A 24,486-nucleotide genomic window follows, 5' to 3' on the forward strand; every position below is an offset into this window, starting at 1 on the left:
ACCCATCATCCTGCCATGGTTTTTCAGAGGTATCCTGGGACTGTCCCTGCGTGCTGGTAGATGCAAGTAAATAAAGCAGAGCAGAGCGGCACGTGGTGCAGCCGTACCCTGCTCGGGGCCCGTCGCTGTCAGCACCTGGCAGGGTGCTGAGGACACGCAGCTGCAGGAGTGCAGGTGTCCCCAGCCAGCCTCTGCTGCTCAGCCCTGTGGTGCTGGGGACACGCACACCGCTTGGCTGGGGACATCAGCTCTCACCTGAGCTCCAGGCAGCTGCTGGGCCAGGGGCTGTCGCCACAAATCCTCCTGCCGCTGTGAGTCTTGTAGCTTCAGAGGAAACTTGGGTCTCCCCAGCTGGGTGCGTAGCTTCTCTTTAGGAAAGCCGGGGGCTCTGCGAGATGCCGTGCCGTGTTTAATGCCTCTTCTTGCAAATTGCAGCTCTCTGTGACATGCATCCCATGAGAGCCCTCTTCCTCATCCCCCGCAACCCGGCCCCGAGGTTGAAATCAAAGAAGTGGTGAGTGTCTCTCTCAATCTTCAATGAGTGGGGAAAAAATCTCTGGAGCAACTTGTTTCTGCAGCCCAGGCACACCGCGGACTCGGCGTTTGCATTGTGTAGATTCGGGGCCAGTGGCAGTCTCCAGCATCACAGCGGTGGGCGCAGGTTTGGGTCTTGATCTATGGAGATCTGTGGAGAGGTGGTTTGGTGTGAAGGAGCCGCTGACCGTGGGACGGGGGGTGTCCTAGGCGGGCAGAGCGGGGAGCGCGCTCTAACACTGCCGTTTCGCACTGCAGAGCCGCTTCTCCAAGGCAGTTCGCGCAGCCTGAAGCCAGATGACGCTTCGCTTGGCTACTGTTTCTTTCCAGTCAGGTTCCGTTTTCAAGTGGAAACATGAATCCACGCCAAAAAAAAAAGGATGGTTTATCTTGAAGGCCCAGGAATGCAGGCATTTGTTCTTAGTTGGGGTTTTATTTTAAAATTTTGCAGGAAAGAATACATCACTCTTTTGAGGGGGGGAAAAAAAAGGAAAAAAAATCAGGGCATGCCAATAAAAACCCGTAGGAAAAACATTCCTGAAGCCCAACAGATGTTGTTTTGTTACTGTATGTTCTGTACTGATGGAGCTGGAGTCCTGAAAAACACTCATCTCTGGTTCATGCTGTTTGCCTACCCCGGGTCCAGCAGTGGTTTGGTCAGGAAAGATCTGCCAGGTGTTAGAGACAGCGCTGCCCCTTGCTCCCACATAGGCTGAGCTTGCAGAAGGAAGTTTTGCCTTATTCATTGAAATTATGGTTATCATCTTGTTGAAGACACACAAAAAAAAAAAAAAAAAAGAGGAGCAACCAGTAGGTATTGAAAACACCTGATGCCACAGCAGCAGGTATTTTGTTGCTGGAAGTGGAGTGAGAGGGGCTTGGAGTCCTCTGACACATGGTGTTGGGGTTTTAGGACCAGCCCCTAAAACCTTACCCAGGCTTTGGCAGCAGGCATCTTAATTTTGTCAGCCTTTATTAATTAAAAATTAAAAATCAATTTTTTAATGATTGCATCAGCTGCCCCAGTACCAAACCGGGAGGAGAAGGACCTTTCCCAGCTGGCTCTGCAGAGGGTGGCAAAGATGTTCACTTTCCTTGCACAGCCTTTTGAGGATACCATTAGTCAGCTGAGAAGACAGTTTATACCCTTGTTTTCTGCCAGATCACCAGTCTCCTACTTCATTATCCTCACTGCTACAGCACAAAATGCATTGTAAGACTTTTATTTTTTATATGAGAGTGCTGTCTATTCAGCAGTGGCTTCCTCAGCCTCCAGGCAGAGGGGAGCTGTTGAAAGCTGGTGTTGAGCCGAACATTTCCCCACCTCCTTAAGGTACAAACAGAGCTGGGGTGGAACGTGTATGTTCGTCCCTGCTCTGAGATCCTAGGATGTGCTTTGTGCGAGCTGGGATTATTCCCTGGCACCACCTTCCCCTCGCGTGTCCGGCGGCTGTCCCAGCCGTGCGCAGCTCGCGGTGGGCGATGCCTGGGGTCAGCTGGGCTCTCCAGGGCTGTGCTCTGCCCATCCCAGGGTCGGCATCCCGGGTGCTTTGAGAGAGGGATCGCCTGGGAAGTCGTAGGGTAATGGAACTCCAGCTTCAGCCTGGGGGAGCACGTGCTCACCTGGCCTCTGCTACCCCTCCGTAAGCCAGCAGGGATCTCTGGTCTCCAGCAGAGCAGGGACACGTGTACCCCGGGCAGCTCAAACCTCTGTCCATCTTCCAAGTTTTCATTGCAGTGGGAGGTTCCAAAGGATGCAGAAAAAGCTTCACCTTAAGAGCAATTTTTTTTCAGCATTTTCAGTGGGACACCAGGCACACTTGCTGTCCTTGGCTCATTTCGCAGCTGGAGGTTTTGGGGCTGCCCAGGGTGGGTCCTGGAGCTCTGCAAGCCCAGCCCAAGAGGGCAGGAGGTACCTGGCCAGGCTTGCACGGTGGCTCTCTGGCAGTCTGGGCTGGTTTTCACAAGCAGGGATCACAAGAGAAAAGCAAAATGAGGAAACGTTCAACTTGAACTTTGAGTTTGTCCTTGTGTGTGGCAACACATAACAAGTACGCGGAGTGGGCAGGCCATCTTTTTCCTTACGTGAAAGAAATATGAAGTGACTCCAGCACCTTTGAGGGTAAGTAAGGGAAAGCCAGGAGGGAACGCAGGCATGGGAGCTGCCCTGAATCGAAAATCTCAGAGAGGAAAGTATTTTTGTTGCTTACTAAATCCTTGAGCTCGCTTTAAAACAGTGCTGTGTTCCTATGAAATTAAAGAGCCTGTGGTATCATTTTCTTTCCCAGTTAAAGCCAGCCGGCAGCAAAGCTTTATTTTCTTCCCGCGTTTTGCAGGCAAAATGAACTTGAACTTCAGTGATGTCGTTACCATGAACGCTCCCTAGCCCTGCTTGTAAGAGGTGACAAAACCTCTTTGTTAATGAGGTGATATTTGCACTGTGATACCACTTTTCATCCAAGCGGCTGCAAAGGCTTTGCAAACATTGATTTAAGCTTTACAAACTCCCGGGAGCTGGAGGAGCCCATGTTTCGTGCAGGTGGGCTGACCTGCACCCGAGGAGGAGATGAGGTGTGTGATGGTGTCCTTCTGGATCACAGCCAGGGAGAAAAAGCCTGTGTCTTCTGCTCCCGCTCCAGTGAGGGCTGAACTGTGCCACTGGACAGGTTTGGGGTTTTGTAGAGTAGATTTCAGGGAAACCAGAGGCCTGAGCTGGTCCCCGTCCATAGCTGCTCAGCCAGCTCAAGGATGCACAGGTGTCTTGGGGCACCACAGGGCACCAGGGCACCCATCCCCAAGAGACAGACAAACCCATCACTTGCTGGAGGATAACTTTTTAGCTGCTTCAACTTGACCGTATCTGTGGGTGCTCTGGACCACGCATCCAGGACTGAAGTCTCTCCAGCTTCCCACCAGAAGGGGAGAATCATACTTTAAAAGCAGATTATTTTTTTTGAGTATTGCATGGGTTGTCCCTTCTGGATACACTGAGACGCTGGGTTTCTTGAGGCAAGGTGGAGAAGGAAGATTTGCTCGTTAATAAAGCTGGATGGAGGATTTAATTGGATCCAGTAGCGTATTTTATTTTTGCATCTCAATTTGTATGGATTAGTACTTATAAGATAAATCACTTTTAGTCTGACAGCTTAAAAGTAAAATCCCTGAAAGCTTATTGTTTTACTTCTAATGCAATTTTATAGTATCTGTTGGCTTCTGACATTAATTTACACTCATTTTCCTATTTGCTAAAGCAACATAGACTATAGTGGCCTGTCAACATCTTTCTTGTAAATCCCTGTTCTCTTGGGTTTATAATGTGGCGGAATTAGTTCCAGGAGAACTTTTGATATGCATCACTTGAGTAAGAGAAATCTGTTTATTAAAGATTTGGCTGAAATTGTTTTAGCTGAGATTGAGTTCAACTGTTTGTGGGAAGGCAGGCTGTGAGGAGGGGCTGCATTCTGCCACCCACCGCCGTGTTCCCACCTCTGCCCAAGCCGTGCTGCCCAAAGAGCCTGTCCCGTTCACCTGGATCCATGGTCAGGGAGGCTGGGGCATGGTGGCCTCCAGGAGCTGGAGGGTCAGTAATGCTGCTGGGTCTCCCTGAGAGAGCAGGGAAGGGCTGCAAGGCAGCGAGCATTGCCCAGAGGTTGTCTGAGCTTTAACAAGCCGTGTAATGTTGGGTAGTTAAATCTAAAATAAATTTAAAAAAATCAACCTAGCTTGTCCCAGTCATCTTCAGAAAGGTAAATCTCTTGAAACGTAACTTGGGGCCATAAAATATGAGAAACAATCCATTAAGGAATTGCACTTGTATCTGTATGTGTTGTCTCTCGTTTCTACCTGCAGTTTCACAGGTCAGAGGGAAGGGAGGAGGAACACTCCCTTGCATTTTCTTGGTTCCCAACTTTCTCTAGCCTCTGTAGAATGGTGGTTTCTCCTAATCGTACCAGGAAGGCATAGACAGGAGTATGCATGGGAAGCGTAGGAGAGGGTGGAGTGATAAGAGGGCACCTGTGATGGTGCGGCTTTGAGATGGTGCTAAGCATCAACAGCGAGGTCATGGGAATCCTCTTGGAGGGCTGCATCTGCACAAGGACTGTGTAGCAGCCAAGTAATCTTCTCAAATGCCCACACATTTCTCACTTTCTAGTAGGAGACTCTATATATTTACCTGTTCCTTCTGTACCTTCTTTTTCTGTCCTTGGCCAGGTCTAAAAAGTTTCAGTCCTTCATTGAGAGCTGCCTAGTGAAGAACCACAGCCAGAGACCAACCACGGAGCAGCTGATGAAGCACCCCTTTATCCGAGACCAGCCCAACGAAAGGCAGGTCCGCATCCAGCTCAAGGACCACATCGACAGGACTAAAAAGAAGCGAGGCGAGAAAGGTTAGTGGAGAAGCAGGACTCTGGGCGATCCTTGACCTCTGCCACGTGCTTGGAGATCCCCGGCGTAGACCAAGGTGCATCCGTGTAGGTGAAGCGTATGGGTAGAAGAGGGAGGGTGAAGAGGACTGGGTTGCTCGTGGTCTCAGCACCGTTCGGATGGCTGAGTTTGTACCCAAACTGGTTGAGTTAAATAGGTGTGGTCCTTCTGTGTGACCACACTTCTTATGCTTTTGAGGTCAGATTATTTTGTTTGATTTAATTCCTCTCAGTCACTGAAATAAATATCCACCACAAAACAATCGGCGTTCCTGTGAAGCCTACAGGTGGCTGTCATTAGAGCTAATCAGGTTTTTTAAAGCTTTTTTGTCCCCTGATGAAAAATGCTGTCTTTTTTTGTCCAGGTGGTAATTTCCACGTGGAACATTTAAGCTTTGATTCATTAAAATGTGTGTATAAATTTTACATCTGCATATATACATACTGGCATGTGGGAGGGAGAAGCTGCTAAGATGAATTTTTCCCAGCTCACGTATTTCATGCCAAGTCTGTTGATCTACGTGCAGCGCCAGCGATGAGCAGACGAACATCTAGATAAGACCCTTGCCCCAAAGCAATTCCATTGACGAGGAATAACCTATTAATCCAAGTGATTTCAGTGAACTTTCCAGGCCCTATCAAAGTCCTCTGAAAGGAAGATCAGATAAATGAAGAAACTTGTTAAAGTATTCAACTGCTTGTGAACTGAATTTTAATTTGAAAGCTCATTTGTAGAACCCAGCAAATTAATACATTGCTATTTCTCTTCCTATTGGTAGTGGTATTAATTTTTCATGCGTACCTTCCAGCCCCTTGTAATAGATTTCACTACAATCAAAACAATAAAATGGGATCCCAGTGAAGTATTAAATGTGTTTAGTCTGGCAAATGAAGGTTGGACCCTAGAGATGGAGAGTAATTGGATAAATGCAAGCCTTTCTTTTACTGTAATTCCCTTCATCCGATAAAGATGATATCCCAATAGAAATCACAGTATGCAGCACAACATTGCGGTTGGGCTTTTATGTAGATGTCTTCATTGCCTGGAAAATACATGGATTTGCGTAGGAAGAGTGTATGTTTAGGGAGAGAGGGGTTGTTGCCTTCAGAGCCATAGCTGAATCCCACCTTCCAGTGCATATGGCTTCAATAGCTTGTGGTGCACCTCCCTGTGAAGAACCCTTCTGAAGAAGGGGGTCACTCCCTGACTTAGGAGGATAAATTATTTTTTTATGGACATCCCCTACCTTTATGTTGGGTGCCTGGGGTTGCTGGGGCATTGCCCGTGGGACTGCAGCCCTCTTCCCAGCCAGCATGGGCATGCCAGGTGCCAGCACCCAGGGAGACCGCCCATGCTTCCCTGGCCTTGCAGCCCCCCCCCCGAAAACAGAAAATATAGAGAAATAATGCTGCATGTTCTTTGTCCTGTGAGAAGAAGAGAGTTGCCTGTTCTGCCTTCAGACTTCTGGGGTTTTCAACCACTGGAAAAATAAATGAGCCCAGCAAAGGGCACTGATGAGCAATTCTCTTCCTAGATGAGACAGAGTACGAGTACAGTGGAAGTGAGGAGGAGGAGGAGGAAAATGACTCCGGAGAGCCCAGGTAAGAATCAGCATTTCATTTCTGCCCTTAACGTCTCTTTAACTCTGTATAAAATCAGCTTGGGTTACAGGCTGCTAGAAACTAGACATGGAAAAAGGATAGTCTGAGCACGGAGTCCCCTTCGCTGGCAGAACAGAGTGTGTCCCCTCTGCTGGATGGTGCCTGGCTATAAACTGGTGCTACAGGTCACCTTAGCCAGGAGCTGGGGAAGGAGACTGAGGTACCCCATTGCCCGTGGGTTCTGCAGCACAGTGCGCTGCTGTCATGGGACTGTTGTATTTAGGCATGGGAATTTAATCCAACAGGCAGCTAAACACCACACAGCTGCTCACTCACACCCCCCCACAGTGGGATGGAGGGCAGAATCGGGGGGGGGGGGGGGGAAGTAAAATTTGTGTGTTGAGATAAAGACAATTTAATAGGACAGAAAAGGAAGGGAAAATAATAATGATAAAGTAATTAGAATATACATAACAAGTGATGGACAATGCAGTCGCTCACCACCCACTGACCGATGGCCAGCCTGTTCCCAAGCAGTGGCCCCCGGCCAGCTTCCCCCTGGTTTATATGGAGAATGACATCATATGGTATAGGATACCCCTTGGGTCAGCTGGGGTCCGCTGTCCCAGCTGTGTCCCCTCCCAGCTCCTGGTGCCCCCAGCCTGCTCGCCGGTGGGGTGAGAAGTTGAGAAGTCCTTGACTTTGTGCAAGCAGTGCTTGTCAACAACTAAAACGCCAGTGTGTTATCAATATTATCCTCATCCTAAATCCAAAGCACAGCACTATGCCAGCTGCTAGAAAGAAAATCAGCTCTGTCCCAGGCAAAACCAGAACAGATGTGGAAAAACTGCGAGGTGAAATTGGAGAAGGCTCTTTGAAATGCGGTTCCTTACATCCAAGTGTAACTCCTGATTTCCATGTAACTTTTCACCATGAAACCTCCCTGGTGCTTCTGCAAGCGTGACGGGGCTGGAACTTTCTTTGGTGAAATTTTTCAGAGCCGTTGTAATTAGTATCAGGTTATTCCATTATTTCACTGAGATAATGTAGTGTTTTAATAGCTGGCAATGATTCATGCTAAATGTGCTTTGTGCACAGCTAAATATAGTGTGTGCCACTGCAGCACAAGAGGCTTTGGGTAGAAACTTCATGTAAAGGAGTCCTTTAGCAAATAAATTACTGGTGAGCCATGAACAGAGCGCTGTGTCGGCTGCTCTGCCCTCACACTAGTGGTCCCCGCATCCCTCCCTCTGCTGCTGCCCAAGCTCTGTTGGGATGCTGTTGGGATGAAGGGAAGAGGGGCAACGCTGGAAAATGACGCAGAACTCCCCCTGGCAAGAGGTTTAAGGATGCAGGGAGGGAATCTTCTCTGATGTTTCTGTGCTGTGCAGCTCCATCCTAAACCTGCCCGGGGAGTCGACGCTGAGACGGGATTTCTTGAGGCTGCAGCTGGCAAACAAGGAGCGGTCGGAGGCGCTGCGCCGGCAGCAGCTGGAGCAGCAGCAGCGGGAGAACGAGGAGCACAAGCGGCAGTTGCTGGCTGAGCGGCAGAAGCGGATCGAGGAGCAGAAGGAGCAGAGGCGAAGGCTGGAGGAGGTAACTGCCCAGAGCCGAGCAATGGGCTGGCAAGGCCTGTTTTCGGGTGGAACAGCAGGATTTCTGGTAGCAGGTCCCAAGTGACTGTTCCCAGCCTGGTTTAGGAATCGTGTCCTAACCTCTCTAGTCGGTAACCCCAAAGGTTTTGTTACACTGGTCAAACCCTCCTGCTCATCGTTTTTGCACACCTGCCTCCAGCCACTCCCCTCACCATAGTAAGTGTTGCCAGCTCTTGTGAAAGGTAACGGAGCTGGTTTGCTGTAAATAAACGCTTGAAGTATCGCACTTAAAGGGGTCCCTGGAACTGCTGAGCAGAGTTAGCCCATTGTTGGGGTGATGGCTGTATTCAGTTGAGGTAAGCAAAACTCACTGGTCCAAGCATCTGACAGGTTCATTATTGTTATTTGCTGCTGTGGACTGTTAGAGTTGATAAGAAGCTGAAGAGCTCCGTTTGCCATTTCCCCAGATCCATGTGCCACTTGTGTCCCTTTAATCCCTAATTTCAACTTCAGTCCTTCCAGTCCCTGCCAATTACAATTTCTCTTGCAGGGGAGGGGCAGATGCCTCTCTGACTTGTGCAATGATCCATATGTGCCCCGAAGGATAAGATTTCATTATCCTTGTCTTAACATACCAGCTACAAATGCGATCGGTCATAAAATTATCCACCCCATTTAAAATCCAGCTGCAGGATTTGACCGGGTGACTTTGGGTGTCCCTGAGCTGCTCAGCCTGGCTGCGTGCTTTGTAGGAAGCGCTCACTTTTGGTTTAGCTCCTGGTTCTTCAGCTGCAGAAGCCCACCAAAAAGTAAGGGAGCTTTTTCTCCAGCTCTTCGGATTTTGATGGGGTTTTGCACAGACACCCATTGCCACACACTGAACCAACTCATCCTGAGTGTCTGATTGAAGGGTTCATATGTTAAAGGTAATTAAATTAGCTTTCTGAAGAGGTCACAGATATGTCTGAAAAGAGGATTTGCAGTAAATGAACTATTAAGACCCCCCCTTAATTTGCATGAGCCAGAGTGTCTGTTACATTTAAGCTGACTCTCAACTCCCCCACCACCCCACCCCCACCACCACCCCCACCCCCGCGATGGGTAATACCCCCGGGCTAGGGGCACAGACCAGAAGGAATTTCAGGCAGGTGATGATGGTGGTGATACGGCCCCTCTCTGAGGTGGTCCTCTGAGCTCCTCCGGGGCAAAAACCAACACAGGCAGATCCCAGGCAAAGCATTTTTTCAGTCTAGTAAATATGTAGGTCTGACATGTTGTCAGAGTGCAGAGCTTTGCGTGTTCAGTACACTGTAGGTCAGGCTTTGCTTGCGTCCTGCACCATTCCCAGAGCTGGTGAGCTGCTGGGAGAGAGGGCAAGGTTTGCACGTGGGTGCATCCTGAAATCCCCTGCCCCAATGGATGTTTGTCCGAGGACTGTCATAAGGAAGCCAGGCTCTGCCTTTGTCCCAGTCTGCTTGCTGCAAGCGGTACAGGAGCAGAACAACAGCACAATAAAAGCAGACACCAGATTAGCTGCAATCCTGTAATGAATACAATGCTTGCTGCTGTATTAATATGTTCTCTTCACATAGAAGCAAATTGTTCTCTCTCTCTCTGCTGCTTCCCAGGCAGGTTTTGAATGGAGGACTAATCCCCTTGCTAAGCTGGCGAGCTCTGCCCTGAGCTACAGGGGCACTGCCTTGCGGGGTCGGGCTGTGCGCAGCTTTCCCTGGGATTTGCTGGTTCCCCCCATTCTGTCCCTCATGTCATTAAAAGCTAATGTCACCATAGCCAGGATTTAAAATCAATGCCTCTGTTTCTGGTGGCTCTAACAGCCGCCCTGGGTGCTTCACCCATTGCCTTCTTCCAGCTGCCTTACAGTTTTCAGACCTGAACTGGAAGGGAGCAAAGCCGGCAAAGAGGCGTTTTCATGCTCCTTCATGTTGGAGAAGTTGGGGAGGACAAGTGGGACCGTACCAAGGGACATGCTCAGTCCGCCCCGGCATGGGGCCACTGGCGTGATGAGCCCTGTGGGCTCAGCCAGGATCAGGGCAGAGCGGGCAGCCGCGTGCTGGCGGCTGCAATGGCCCCAGCATCTTCTCGGGCCCATCTAGCCAGGTTTAGCTTCACCTGCATCTCCAGACATGGAGTAAAATGAGCTCTCCTCTCTGTTAGACACTGTTTGCATGGTGAGCAAGAAACGTAGCCAAATCGTTATGGTGAGGATTAAAACAGGAGTCCTTGAAGACGTACAAACCTTCTGTTGCAAATGTGGTGGATTGTGGCAGCAGTTAGGAGGGATGCTCCCCAGCGTGGCGGGCTGTGGCTTTGCCGGCTGCAAGGTGGTGTGAATCTGCCATGGGCTGCTGTAGAAAAACAGAAAAATAGTAGAGGCAGAGATTAGCAAAGTTTCATCAGTGCTGCAGGGGGTAGGCTAGGGGAGCTGCACAGGTAGCTTTGAGCATCCTCCCCTGGAGCTTCCTGCTCATGGAGGTGTTCGCCCTGGGGAGGGATGCTGCCTCTGCCTGGGGACACAGGGGAGGTTTGTACCCCCAGGCTCTCCCGGGATTTCTAGCACAGCCAGCCAGCGGTGGATATAGTTTGGTCTTTGTTCTTCCCAGATACTTTGGGGCAGGAGGCATCTGATGGCCAGACAGAGGTACCAAACGGCGGCTGTCACAGCTGCCCGAGTTTGATGTTGCTGCCCGGAGGCACCCAGCACCCTCCATCCACGTCACTGCAGTTTTGCTCCAGAGAGCAGCACCTCCTACCCACCACAACAGCACAAAAGCTGTTGCCTTTTGGTCTCTCTGCTTTTTCTTATGCTAGCTTCTGTTGTTGACTCTTGGCTCTGGATTTATTTTGCTTGACAGGAACAGGGTTTCTTCTGTGCTTCTTTATGGTCTGACTAAGACAGGGTGTGCCTCCAGTAGGCAGCACTGTACCAGCAGCCCTCTGGGAGGGGAGTCCGGGGGGAAGACTCAGATTACTGCATTTTCAAAATAAAGTTGACCTTTAAAACCCAATAGAGCATCCAGGACAAATAAACACTTGGAGCTGGTGGCTTTTGGGGCTCCTAAGTCAGCCTGTTCAGTACTGCCAGGGGTATTGCTGTGTTCATAAAGAGAGCTCTGACTCCTCCTAGGATGCTGTGAAAGTGGCCAGGCTGAGCGAGTGCGTTGGCAGGGCCCGACTGCAGAACCAAAAGGACTGACTTAGGAGGATGCCCAGCTCAAAAATGCTTGGAGTTAACTTGTACTGGAGATGCACAGCAAAAGAGCTGGAGAAAGGCCTGCTAGTGGGATAACTACTCCATTCCTCCATCAGTGCAGACCTTCAGTAGATTTTGTTTGGTTGGTTGTTTTCCTATCTTGTCTTTAAATACTGCCAGGGGTAGAGCTCCTAGCATTTCTGTTTCCTTACCCGGTAGAGCTCAAAATGAAGGAATCTCATTTTTTCTGTCAGCTTGATCTTCCTAAACCAAGATTTCTGAACCTCTCACAAAAAGTACCTCTCATTTTAGGGCCTTTGGGGGGAAATCCACTGTCTCATAACGTTGCTCCAACGGTAACATCAAATGCATATATGAAAAAGTCAAGTGAGGAAGTCTTCTGGTTGTCTCTCGGTGCACTCCATGGTGCCCCCAAGAGCTGCTGCCATCCTTAGCATGCCTCCTTGCATCTGTTGGACATTTGGGTCTCCTTTTCCAACAGCTGACCAGTTTCCTTCTTTAAAGCTCAATCTTCTTCCAGGCAGCCAAGGAGGTATAGATTTGCAGCTGTCTTTAATTGCAGTGGAAGTAAACTGGGACCTTCGTGGGAGCTTTCTGCATGACGGCATGCAGAAAGTTGGTCTCATGAGTTCAAAATGTGCATGCAAAAACCCCCCTCCAAATTAGAGAATTAAATATCAATAGATCAAATAGCAGTAAGGAAAATATTTGTGTAATGCAGAAGGGTGAATAGGCTTGAATATATTTTAATTTTTCCCTGTATATACATACATTAGATATATATAGCTCCCTAATAAACCCTTCATTTGTTGCTGGCACAGAACGAGCCTTGCTGTGCCAGTTTAACCACCAAAACTCCAAGCGAGCTGTAGGAATAACACATCTCCCTGTGTGAGTGTGAGGGATCCAGCGAGACAGTGCTCTGTGCAGACCCCTTGGCAGCAGTGGGCAGCTGTGGTCAGAGAGGGCTTTACATAATCTCATTTTTCTGCCATGTTGTGGATTATTTTCCTTTCTAGGTATAAAATAAAGGTCAAATCATTACAGGGGATGTAGAAGGCAAATCTAAGCATTTTTGCTGTTTGCATGTGATGTTTCATTCCACGCAGTTACAGAGCTGGATGTTCAAGGGATAAAAAACCGCGGCAGCTCCTTTATATGATAACCAGCAGAAGACCGTCTGCTGGAAGCTCTTCTAAAGCAATGCAAAAATTGCCAGTAAATAGTTCTAGATAAACTTAGGTTAGCAAAAATGGTGGTCGTTACTGCCTATGAAGCCTCCTTGCAGTAATATGCTGCAGCGGTCCCAGCAGCAGTTCTGTACCCATTTCCAAGAAGAGCTGCATTACAGCAGTTCCTGTAGGACAAAAGCGTGTGCTAAAAGCCTTTTCTTTGGTTAGAAAGCACCTAGAACTGATAGTTTCTGAAGCATGAGCCTTTTCCTGCATGGAGCATCCCTTCATGATGATCCCACCTAAAAGCTCCTGCAGTGGTGCAGAGTGTACCCGATCCCTGTTTGCCATGGTGGGAAGTTCTGCCCCAGTTTCTGTACCAGTGGGAAACACTGCTCCGTGCTCCAGTTCTTGGTGTGTCAGGAAAGATGATGATGTTCCAGCCACAGTCACTCTTTCCCTGGTGGCTCAGATAAATGAGCCTGTCGCAACAACGCAACCGCCTAGAATATTTGTTTTCTTTTGTCACTTGGAATTCCCCTTCCACTTCTTTTTTGGCTGATGCTTGTGTTTGGGAGCAGCAGCCAGGGTTTCCAGGAGCCTCTCCTTGCAAGTGTTGGTGCCTCTCTGAGCTCAGCAGGTTCATGGGGCGGCGGCAGCTCTCCGATTGCTCGTAGCCCCGGATGCATCTGATCTAGCAAAGTGAGCTTGCTCCTTTGAAGTCCTTGTTTCATGCCAGGCCTCCAAGGACCTTCCCACCAGAGGTTTTGACTTCGTGTGTCTTCCCTCATCAATATTTAAAACCTGTCATTTCTAGTGCAGCGCAAATAAGATCCCGTTCTGGCTTACAAGCAGCTACATATAGCTTTACCTGCAGAGTTATATAAATGCAGTCCTAATTAATTGGTGCTCTCGCCTTGCATGAATAATAGATCTGGATAGTGTAAATATACACAGTAGTTTCAGGCTTGGAGAAATGTGGGAAGTGTGCATTCACAGTGGGAGAGGGAGGGCAGAAAACGGAGGGAAGGAGGCAAACTGAGATCTTTGACTTTTTTTTTTTTCTCCTTTCTACACACACTTTTCACATGCAGTTTTCAGCTGCATCTTGCTGAGCTCAATCCCTGCTTTAAGCAGGGTCCCCATCATCCTGGCGCTGCTCAGCAGCGGCATGAGTCATGATGGAGGGGAGATGGGGGCAGAGCTGGAGGCTTTGCCCACCGCAGTGCCAGGTCCTCTCCAGATGTTTGCCAGCTGCCAAAGCGGGGCCGTATGGGGAAGGCAGCTGAGCGGCTGCGCCGCTGCTGTTTCAGCCCCACTCTGCTGTGACGGCGGTGCAGTGTTCAGCTGAAGGTGCTCGTAATGCAACCGTGACAAATGACTTGCTTATAATGTGACCTGACAAAACCGCTGTTGAGCTGGAGGGGAGCGCTGTGCTCCTGGCCTCGATAAATGTATATATTGCATCCTGCTCACAGCCTCAGCCCGAAGAGCCCGGCTGCCGCGGGGCGCAGGGGTCCTTTAGATATCCAGGAGAGCATCAGGCCTGGCTTTGAAAAAACGCTCTGCCTGGGGGGCTCGATTCCCAACTCCCAGGGTTGAGCAGGCTTTTAGGTGTGGAGGAGGCTGATGGTTAGATGCTGCCTTGCAGGAGAGCAGCCAGAAGTAGAGCAAGCTCGCCAGGGCCGCTGGGCTCATGGAGCCCTGGAAGGATGGTGGTACACTGCTCCCTCCCTGGGAAAAATGCTTTTGTCCCCTTCCTTGGGGGGGCTGGCTTTGTTCACCTGCTGGATTGGAAATAAAGACCAATTGGGTGATTTTTATTAAAGAAATAGCTGTGGCATTCAGGGCCTCGCCTCCTGCCAGCCAAGCCCAGCCTACACAAGCATTATGTGCTTTATTCAGCAGCGTGCTATTTCAACTGAAAGAAACCACATTAAACCCCACCCCAAAACGAGTGTGACACACGCTGTCATTGGAAGCTCAGGGTAGCCTGTGTTCAACCTGTTATCCGTGCTCCTGAGTGCATGGGAGCAGTGACCCAGCACTGAAGCACTCAGATGAGGAGGTCAGGGAGTGCTAGAAATCCCATGTATTGCCGTACTGGTGCAGTTACTGTGTCCCGGTGGCCTATCCTCTGCAGTTTCTAGTATGGAGTCCAGACAACTACACACAGCCCTACGTGTGCGTTGCGCGCGGCAGGACAGGCGTACGCGCCGAGTAACACATGCATCCCCAGCTTACGTGGGCAGTGCGAGTGACTGCGCCTGGCGTGGGACACGCCGGAGTCTGGAGCTGGCAGGTTATTTCAGGTTTGATGCGATTTTCCTTCCCTGAGGCGAGTGGAACAGCAGTGATAAATATGGCTATAGGTGGCACTAAATCTGTGCTGCAGCTCGAACGTGAAGCTAGAGGAAATCATCAGAGCCCCCGTGCTGCGTGGCTGTGGATGTTACCCGTGGGTGAGGAGGCAGCAGCAAGACAGGCAGTGGCTCCTCCGTGTATGGAAATGTGGGGGTGTCTTTAAATGTTTGTTAAAACATCTGTATCTCTATCTGTAGACATATCTATCTTCATACGTATTCTCCCTATAAAGGTATCTATAGATAATCTGTCGAGAGAGGTAGAGATAGAGTAGGTATAGAATTGTACCTATAATAGATACCAATCTAATAGAGTAGATCTATCTATTAGATAGATATCTGTTATAAATATACATGAGATTGATCTATTGTATATCTATTCTAGAGATAGATCTATATAATATCTTTATATCTGTATAATAGATATCTGTTGTCAGTATATAAGCTAGATCTATTGTATTAGATATCTGTTCTAGAGATAAATCTATGTAATATCTATGGAATATATAATATCTCTATAGACAGATATCTAGAACAGGGTTAGGTATCTATATAGAAAATACAGATATTTGTTATAGAGATAGATCTATGTAGTATCTATATAATATCTCTTAGACATATCTAGAATAGGGTTAGATATTTATATAGAAAATACAGATATCTGTTATAGAGGTAGATTTATGTAATATCTATATAATATCTCTATAGACAGATACCTATATGGGAAATATCTATACAGATACCTGTCTGTAGAGAGATGCAGATTTCAGATCCCATCTGTATGTACAGCGCAGGTTTACTGCAGAGCAGCAGTTCGGCCCGGATGCATCTGTGTCTGCGGGCAGCTCAGCCAGCTCCTTGGGCAGAGCTGCCGTAGTCAGCTGCCGGCCCCAGCCCTCCACGTGATGGAGCGAACGTATGGCACTGCCAGCCCTGCCGCACCTGCCTTCCCACTGCAGCCTGCTCAGCCGCTCTCTGTCGGCAACAGGGGGAAAAAAAAGGGGAGAAAAAAGGACCAGCTTTATCGGCTTGATGCTTCGGGTCGCCTCCCTGTTAGCGCTGCGTGCGTGCTGCTGCAGCCAGCCCACGTGGAGCCATGGCAGGCTGCGCGCCCGCCAGCCAGTGCTGGCATGTCAGTGCCCTCTGCCGATGTGCTGCCCGCGGGGCTGCCTGCGCCCCGCTGCGTGCGGGCACCTGCTCCCCAGGGTGGGGGAGCGGCGCTTTGGGTAGCTGGAGGAGTTACGCCGGGTTAAAAGCGGGGGGGGTGGGGGCTGCGGGTGTCACCTGGGTGCCCTGGGCACCCTGGACGGCTCACAGCAGGCTCTAGGTTGTCATTGCCCTAAAAGGCCCTGGGTTGCTGTCAGCAAAGATGCTACAGGGCAGAGCAAGCAGGGATGTGACCCAGGAGGCAGAGGTGGCCTGAGGATGGCAAGGGAATCCCCCCAGCCTGCTCATTTTGTGTTTCAAAAAGGAAAAACCTTTAGGGTTTGGGTCTTCTGTGTTAGCTTCTGGTCTCAGCAAACATCAAGAGGGATGAATTCCCCTGTGGGCAGGCAGTAGCTTCCCCAGCGCCCTCCCTCATCCTCACGGATGGGTTTGGGGCTGGGGTATGCGTTCCCCATAGGTGACGGGCTTGTGCAGTGCCTGCATGGCTGAGGCTTGGTTAACCCACTGGCCGCGTGCACCGCCAAGCGGGTACCGTGCGCTGCCCGCATGCCTTCATCTGCCAGTGGGAGAAGTGGGGTTGCACGCGTGGTCCCACCCTGGCTGGGAGGATGCTGGGGGTTCTCCATAGCCAGTGCCAGAAACTGGAGCGTGTGAGGTTGGGGTGGGATTGACGAGCCCCTCTACCACCCCTGTCTGCTGGCAAGGCACCTCCTCGGGTGGGTGGGAGCATTGTGGCTGGGCGAGGTGGCTCCCCGAAAATGGTGACAAAAAGGACTTTGAGCCTCTCGGGGAGAGGAGGGGGGGTGTTGACCTGTGCCTCCTGCCCCCACAGCAGCAGAGGCGGGAGAAGGAGCTGCGGAAGCAGCAGGAGCGGGAGCAGCGGCGGCACTATGAGGAACAGATGCGGCGGGAGGAGGAGCGGCGGCGCGCGGAGCATGAGCAGGTAACCCAGCGGGAATGGAACAATAGCCTTCGGTGCAGATTCCTCTTCCTCTAATCAGAGATTTTCTTGTAAGCACTCATTTTTTTTTGCTACTTGAGAGCAAATTGCTTAATTGTTAACGCTGCGTGTCGCTTTCCACTGCTGTCACTTACTTCCATGTGGATCCACTTGCTGGCCTGCAGGTGTAGAGACACTTGACACAGGTTTTTCCCACCCACTTGTTCCTGGGGTGGGATCCTGTGGTGTTTCCAGTTAACGTTTGCTGTTTCCCATTGGTTTTCACTCTTTACCCTTGGAGGTCCCCTGTGGAGTGGTGGACACCCTGGGCTCTTTGGGCAGGGACGGAGGGGGCTGTTTGACCAGTGCCAGCTCTCGGGTGGGGTCGATGCGGGTGCCCACCTCATTCTCCTTCCTCCTGGGACATACTGGCTCTTTTACCTTCTCTCTCTTTTTCCTTTGATCCTTGCTGCCCATGCCTCCAGGAGTACATCAGGCGACAGTTAGAGGAGGAGCAGAGACAGTTAGAGATCCTGCAGCAGCAGTTGTTGCAGGAGCAAGCGCTACTTCTGGTAAATGGGAGGCCCCGGCCACGCTTGCTGCTTTCTGCCCGTGTCGCGTCCGCATGCACCCACGTGCACCCACGTCCCCGAGTGCCTCCTGCCATGCCGAGACGTGGGGGACACACTGTCATCGCCGGACCTGGAGCCTCCTGTCCCGCTCCGTGGCCGCCAGCATGCCTCGATTCCCCCGCCGCCGCTTCGGGCTGGGTCCGCTCGCGGTGCACGGCTCCTCGTTGCATCCCTCCCAAAGCACCCTCGGCATGCTTGTTGCCTTCGCGAGAGGAGCAGCCCTGTTCGTTGCTGCGTAGTTTTAAGGCTGTTTGCAGCATGTTGGAGCGTGGTCAAGGTGTTGCATGCCTGCACCCGGCAAACCCACTCTGCCACGCGGGTTTTCATATTTTGAGTGAAGGCTTTCATTTTAATTTCCTTGCAGAAACACTGTATGTTTCCCTCTTGTGCTGTTTGCATTCTAGATGTCCTCTTTTTTTTATTTAACTTGGTTTTGAGTTATGCTTTTTAATGCTGATAGCTGTTACTCTCACTGCGTTTTCTTTTAATCTGCAAGGATTATTCCTTTTTGCCCTTGCTGTTAATTTTATTTAGGGAAAAGAAAAACCCTCACGCAAGCCCTTGCCTTTTAAAAAGGCCCTTTCAGAATGATTTACTCATTAAACCTCGTAGAGCCGTAGGGATGCAGAAAGATCATAGAGCTGGCTCTGCTGTGTGGCTCTTCCCACCAACAGTGAATTGGTCCTACAGAGGAGTTGGCCTCAGCTGGGTTTTGTCTGACCCAGTGATGTTTGGCACCTCGTTGGATTGATCCTTCGTTCTTCCCAGCCAGAAAAATCTGGGCAAAGTCCATGGCAGCTCCTAAGTGGACATCAGCCCTCGGGGGGTTTGCAGGGTCTCTGGGGCGAGGCAGCGCTAACACCCCCCGTTCCCAGCAGACAGGGCTGTTCGCCGGCTGCAAAGTGTTGATGCCGGGGTCCCGGCTCTGAATCTGTTGGCTCTGTCCTCCCAGCGGTCTCTCCTCTGGGATGCTTTACAGCTCAGTCCCCAAAGTCTTCCAAATCGATGAGCTTTGCCAGAAAACGGCTTTTCAGATGTTCAGGCCCCATTTTCCACCCAAACAGATAAGTCTGCAGTTTGCAGCCCTGCGTTTGCAGCCTGGCCGGGCACCCGTGTCACACTGTTTTTTTCTGGGTAGGAGTATAAGCGCAAGCAGCTGGAGGAGCAGCGGCAAGCGGAGAGGCTGCAGAGGCAGCTCCAGCAGGAGCGGGACTACCTGGTGTCCCTGCAGCAGCAGCAGCAGCAGCAGCGGCAGGACCAGAGGCCGGCAGAGAAGAAACCCCTCTACCATTACAAAGAAGGGATAAATGCCAGCGAGAAACCGGCGTGGGCCAAGGAGGTAGGCGAGAGCAAGGAGCATGGTGGTGCTTGTCTGCATCCGCAGAGCTGGGCGCACGGTTCGGTCTGAAACACATCGAGCAGATTGCGCTCTGCTGGGTTGGCTTCCAGCAGATGCCATTAGCTGTGCTGGAAACACTCCCAGTTCAGTGCAATGCGTGTGCATCTACATGTACGTTTGAGCAAGCGAAGAGAGTGGAGGAAGGAGGTTTTTCCATGAGGGCAGCCAAGGAGGAGGATGGATCCCTCCTGGAGGGGTTCAGCCGTAGCTGGGGACTTGTGGATGTGCCAGGAGCTCCTGGTGCTCCTTCCTGGTGTGTCCGCAAATCTGCTGGGGGTAGGGGTGAATGCAGAGGGTGGTTGTAGCAGGGTTCCTTGCTGAGCACTAATTCAGTTCCCCATAGTCAAACAGGTCTTGGACAGCTTTTCTTCCCATGCTCAGGGCCGTATCTCTTGACATTGCTCTTTCATGATTTTCAGGCAGGTGAGCCACATCACCAATTTTCTGGTTCTCTCCAGCAAAAAGAGGGAATTGTTGTAACAGTTGTGAGATCTTGAATATTAATTATTGCCTGGCTGAATAGTCTTGACTAGATGAAGACATGCATTGTCTGCAGTGTAGTTTCAGGATCACGTGCAACTCTTTCTCCTTTATCTCTTTGTGGTAGCTCCAGTAAGACTGGTGCCCACTCTCGCTATTAATTTTTCTAAAGCTCTTTGTGTTTAATAGGTTTCATTTTGTAACCCTGCTCCTGGGCAGAAAGATCTTTTGATAACTTGTCTATTCTTTCTACTAAGCAGGGTCACTGCCTTGCTGCCAAATGTCTGGCACCCTTTAGTTCTGGCAGAGATGCGACGTGCATCCAACACATAGCTGTCTCCTGGTCTTTCCTTTCGACAGCCTTCAGCTGCATCCGCAGTATGTGCAAACATCAAATGCTCAAAAAATTCAATCAGCAAAGGCCAATAATACGATCAAATCTTAGCCTTCCAGTGTCAAAAACCCTTCTCACCTCTTTATACCCCCTTGGGTTTCTCCTTTGTTCCCTTCCAATTTATTCTTAAGAGTCTTTCGGTGGCAATGCACCAGACGACCTATTTTCATGGAGCTGCAGTGTCGTTCTCCAGCCCTTCCAGTGGAAGAAGAGGTTTGGTAAGTGGGTCTGTGGATGAGACGTTCCAGATGTGCTGAGCCACCTCTGGCAGGAGAGGCTTCCACCTGGGTGGTGCCCCTGCAGCTTTGTGCAGAACTGGGTCTCTTGTCCGTCTGCAGAAGTGTTGAGACTAGGTAGCAGGCAGGAAAAAGGGAGTAAACTCTGTCTTTCATTGCCTGCTTCTAAATAAATCCTCTAGAATGTTGGTAAAGTACCTCTGGCACAGTCTTCAAAACTATAACAAAGATACATGAAAAGGAATCTTTTTCTTTATCTGAGGTAAAGGAGAAAAGTGCTGGATTTAGCTTTGCATTTCAAACACAAAGGCTCATTTCTTCTATCCCGTGGGGGAGGCATCTTTTTTTTTGATGCCACCAACTGGAAGCGGGGTGTTGGGAACTGTGCAGTGTGAATAAGAGCAGCAGAATGTGGCCTCGTAACCTTTGCTGATATCATAAGGAAGATGAGGTTTTCTGTTGTTGGGGAACATCTCCAGCTTCCACCAATTAGCCCTCCAAACCATTTGGTCTTTACCTGTGTCACTCTGTCTGGTTTCTCATTAAATGCTCGAAGCAGCGACTGTGGCATCTTTCTGCTCTCGGGAGCAGTAGTTTGATGGACTGCCTTGACACAACACCCTCAGGAATTTCCCAAAACTACTCCTCTTGCCTCCATCCACTGTTTTATCTACTGTGTAGTCCCACTTTTAGCACAATTCAACTATTTTGCTGTGTATATCGAAGTACAATCCATGCTGGCTATACAGATAGATTTGCGCTCCGTGGTTCTTGCTATATTTTCCATACCCAACCCATGCACGCTAATTTAACATGAATATTGAGTCTTTGTTTTCCTTTGGAAACAAAGAAAAAAATAAGTCTGATGCTCAGCCAACAATTTCTGGAGGCTCTACAGAGTTTATTGGGGTATTTCCCGAGTATTTTGCATGATACCCTATACCGTCCTTGGTTTTATGCTCTTTGGTCTCAAGTCTTTTCTCTCAGGAGCTTGATCGCCACAGCACCCATGCTGTGCCCCTCTCTGTTTTTCATGCCTCTCCTTTATGCAATTATTTTTCCACCTCACTTGTCTCCCCGTGGTGGCTTCCAGCCCCTGCACACGTGGGGTGAAGCATACGCGTGAGGCTGTGGCACTGGAAGCAGTAGTACCATAACTAGCAGCTCGCTGTTACTGACTCTTCTGTTGCGGACCTGTATCTGCTGAAGAAAACGATGCAGATAGCCTGGTCTGACTTCTCAGTGACAAAGCAGCTTGGTCAGCTGAAGGACGGGTTTGGGCAGGTAGATGCCATACATGACCATGTATAACAGAGGGGACAGGTTTAATCGGACGTTTTCCATACCATAGCCGGGCCCTGCAGTGCTTTCCCGCAGCTCAGAGCTTCCCCGGGGCTCAGGACTTGGCTGTGCGTCACGAGCCGCGCTGTTCTCTGCAGCAGCCAGCGCACACATCAGCTTCTCCTTCAGACCCCGTGGCTTTTATCCTTCTCTTGCTTTGAAGTGATGTATTAAAACATTAGCGGCCTTCCACTGGGACCTGCACAGAAGCTGCTAAGGATGTTTCCTGTTTGAGGGGAGTCTTGAGTTCAATTAGAGATGGCTTGAACTGGAGCGGTGATGAATTCCTGCAGGCTTTTGCTGCTTTCCCCTCCTCTCTTTGCCTAATGGTGGAGTTAGTAAGGCTCCACAAAGAACAGCTGGAGAGTCCCAAGAGCATCCTTTACTGCGCTGGTGCAACGCAGTGCTAGCAAGGAGATGCTGGTGGTGAGAAACCAAGCGCCTTCCTCCTTCCCAGTACACAGACATCCTCGTTTCATCACTCTCCTGCCCTCTCCTCCACGCAAGCTTTGAAGTCCTCCATAATTAGCTGCACATTAGGGTTTGGCAGCGTGCCGGAGAGTGCCTGCAAACAGCCGGAGGACTTGGCGGCAGCACTGTCTCTGCCTGCTGCCGTTCATGCCAGGGTTTGGCTGATACGGAGATGTAGTGGACCAGGCCGGTGACCCAGCACTCGTGCTGCTGCTCCCTTGTTCAGGGAGAGTTCTCCTTCCCTTCCTTGCAGGATGCTCCCGGGGGCATCACTAAACTGAGCTCTGCACAGCCTCTGCTAGCCAGTGGGCAGCACCTGCGGAGGGTGTGGTGACCTCTTAGGATGCAGCGGTGGCCCACGTAGTCCCTCATGAACTAGAAAGAGTCCATGACACAGATCTCTTACCTAAATTTTACTCAGACTTCAGCTCAGTATCTGAAAGAGGAAGACGATTCATTTTTGTTAACGTAATGGCTCTCGTGTTTTATGAGTATTTATTTACTTAAACAAGAGCTGTGGTTCTTTCCAAGCAAACCTGTTTTAAAGATTGCCTTTCAACGTGCCGTTGTCCGTGGCAGAGTCAAGACACGCTAAGGGTATTTAACACGTTAATGATACGTAAATGAAAATATACGTCAGATCTCGAGGTATCAAAAATTCTGCATAGTGTATGCTGCATGAATACCAATGCATACAGCCTAACTGCAGGAGCACCCAGACTGCACATATGTCTGGATTAGCTGAAACCACGGTATTTCGATCAAGGGTAGCTGAAAGCAGTGGGCTTTGGGTTTGTTTCTCTATCAGTAATAGAGACTTTTCCCCCTCCGTACATGACAAGGTGCCAGCCTCACTAAATCTAGATCAAAGCCAGCCATTTTCTGGCTGCCATGTTTACTCTTTTATTCAGATCAAACAAAAGCACTCCTCGCGGTGCTTATAGGAGTGGAGGAGAAGGATCTTGCTTAAAGATACATTTGAGAAGAAGCAAGGGCTTCTCGGGAGTCGTATTCTAGAAAGGCATGTTGCCTTTTCTTTATTTTTCCATTTCATATTCAGAAATTAATTACACACATAAACACAAATAGTCCTTTTGGTTCTTTAAAAGGCATTTATTGCACAGTCTGCCAGGTAGCTTGGATTCCGTGATCATACAAACCCCATGATATACCTAAAAAGAAGAGAGCTTCCTCTCTCGCTCGCTCCCTCTCTCTCTCTCTCTCTCTCTATATATATATATATATATGTATACATGCCTTTGTTTTCAACTGGAAATGGCTTTTTGTGGGGCGTTCACCCTCCCCCTCTCCCCGCAGGTGGAGGAGCGCTCCCGGCTCAATCGGCAGAGCTCGCCGGCCATGCCCCACAAGGTGGCCAACAGGATTTCTGACCCCAACTTGCCTCCTCGGTCAGAGTCTTTCAGCATCAGCGGTGTGCAGCCAGCCCGGACCCCTCCTCTGCTCCGACCCGTGGACCCGCAGGTAATGGTCCTTCCCCGGCAGGCTCACCTACCGGAGCCAGGATGCTGGGGTGCTGGTAAGGCAACAAGGAAAAGAGCAGATTAAAGGGAAATAGCGTCTTGCTCCCTGGTTTCTCAGCCTTAAGCATATTCGTGAGTAAGAGCAGCATCTACATTCATGAGCGGATTCCTCTTGTCACCTCCATGTGTCAGAAACATCACGCTGGTTTATACCTTCCTTTGAAGCATCGCATACTAGTTACTGCCAGAAACAAGCTAGAGGACCAAGAGGAACTGCTGGTCTGGTCCAGTGCAGCAGTTGCTCTGTTCCTCTTTGGATCTGGTTTGTGTAAAGGACTGAAACCACGGCGCCTGGTACAAAAGACCCAGGATGCTCTGATGCTGAGGATCATCAGAAAGAGGTTTTGCTTTCTTTGCAGCTTTAATTCAAGGTTTTGTTTTGGTTTTCCATTGAGTTGACATCAGTCACAAACACATCTGGAGAGGGCATAGATCACCATGACCGTCACAGAGGAGGGGCATCGTTATTTTAAAAGTTCTTCTCAGCCGTGAGGTCTGTAAGTAAATACTCTGCCACCGAAAGCTGTAGGAATGTCGGTGCTGGCTCTGGTCCAGCCCCTGCAATTGCTTCCGCAGATCCACAGGCTCCAGCAGGGATTTCAGAGGGGAGTGCAAAGCCTTTGCTCCCAGTCCAGCTGGGCTTTCTATGGGAAAATGGCCCAAATAAATGCCACCGATGTGTGGCACGTGCATCTGTAGGACAGCAGTACAATGCCAGCTTTAAATAAAACACGTGCAGGAAAGCCCTTCAACATACAGCTCTGGTTTTTGCCCACTGTGCGTGGTGTCTCTATATATTGGGAAGTAGATGAAGCCCCACTTCACTGTAATCTCTGATGGACCAAGTATTTTTCAGTGTCCTTTTTAGCAACCTCCGTCATCGACAACTACAAAGACTTTCGTTTGACAGTGAAATACTAATGAAAAAATCGCTTGAAGCCCAGAGACCCATGTAAATGCATG

At 49.8% G+C, this 24,486-nt stretch overlaps 1 protein-coding gene across 9 annotated transcripts in view; it reads left to right on the forward strand.

Moving 5' to 3' along the window:
- TNIK (TRAF2 and NCK interacting kinase) overlaps positions 1–24,486 on the forward strand; it is a 163,172-nt gene that overhangs the window by 107,791 nt on the left and 30,895 nt on the right. For 5 of the 9 annotated variants that reach the window (XM_040612955.1, XM_040612947.1, XM_040612949.1 and 2 more), the window contains exons 9-16: positions 436–514; positions 4,747–4,922; positions 6,494–6,560; positions 7,952–8,156; positions 16,922–17,032; positions 17,515–17,601; positions 18,800–19,000; positions 23,300–23,464. In XM_040612955.1, coding sequence (XP_040468889.1) covers positions 436–514; positions 4,747–4,922; positions 6,494–6,560; positions 7,952–8,156; positions 16,922–17,032; positions 17,515–17,601; positions 18,800–19,000; positions 23,300–23,464 — 1,091 coding nt within the window. The remainder of the gene's footprint in view (positions 1–435; positions 515–4,746; positions 4,923–6,493; positions 6,561–7,951; positions 8,157–16,921; positions 17,033–17,514; positions 17,602–18,799; positions 19,001–23,299; positions 23,465–24,486) is intronic. The other 4 variants (XM_040612951.1, XM_040612953.1, XM_040612954.1 and 1 more) reach the window with 2 other exon arrangements.

The sequence above is a fragment of the Falco naumanni genome, chromosome 13, assembly GCF_017639655.2.
Source record: "Falco naumanni isolate bFalNau1 chromosome 13, bFalNau1.pat, whole genome shotgun sequence".
NCBI lineage: Eukaryota > Metazoa > Chordata > Aves > Falconiformes > Falconidae > Falco > Falco naumanni.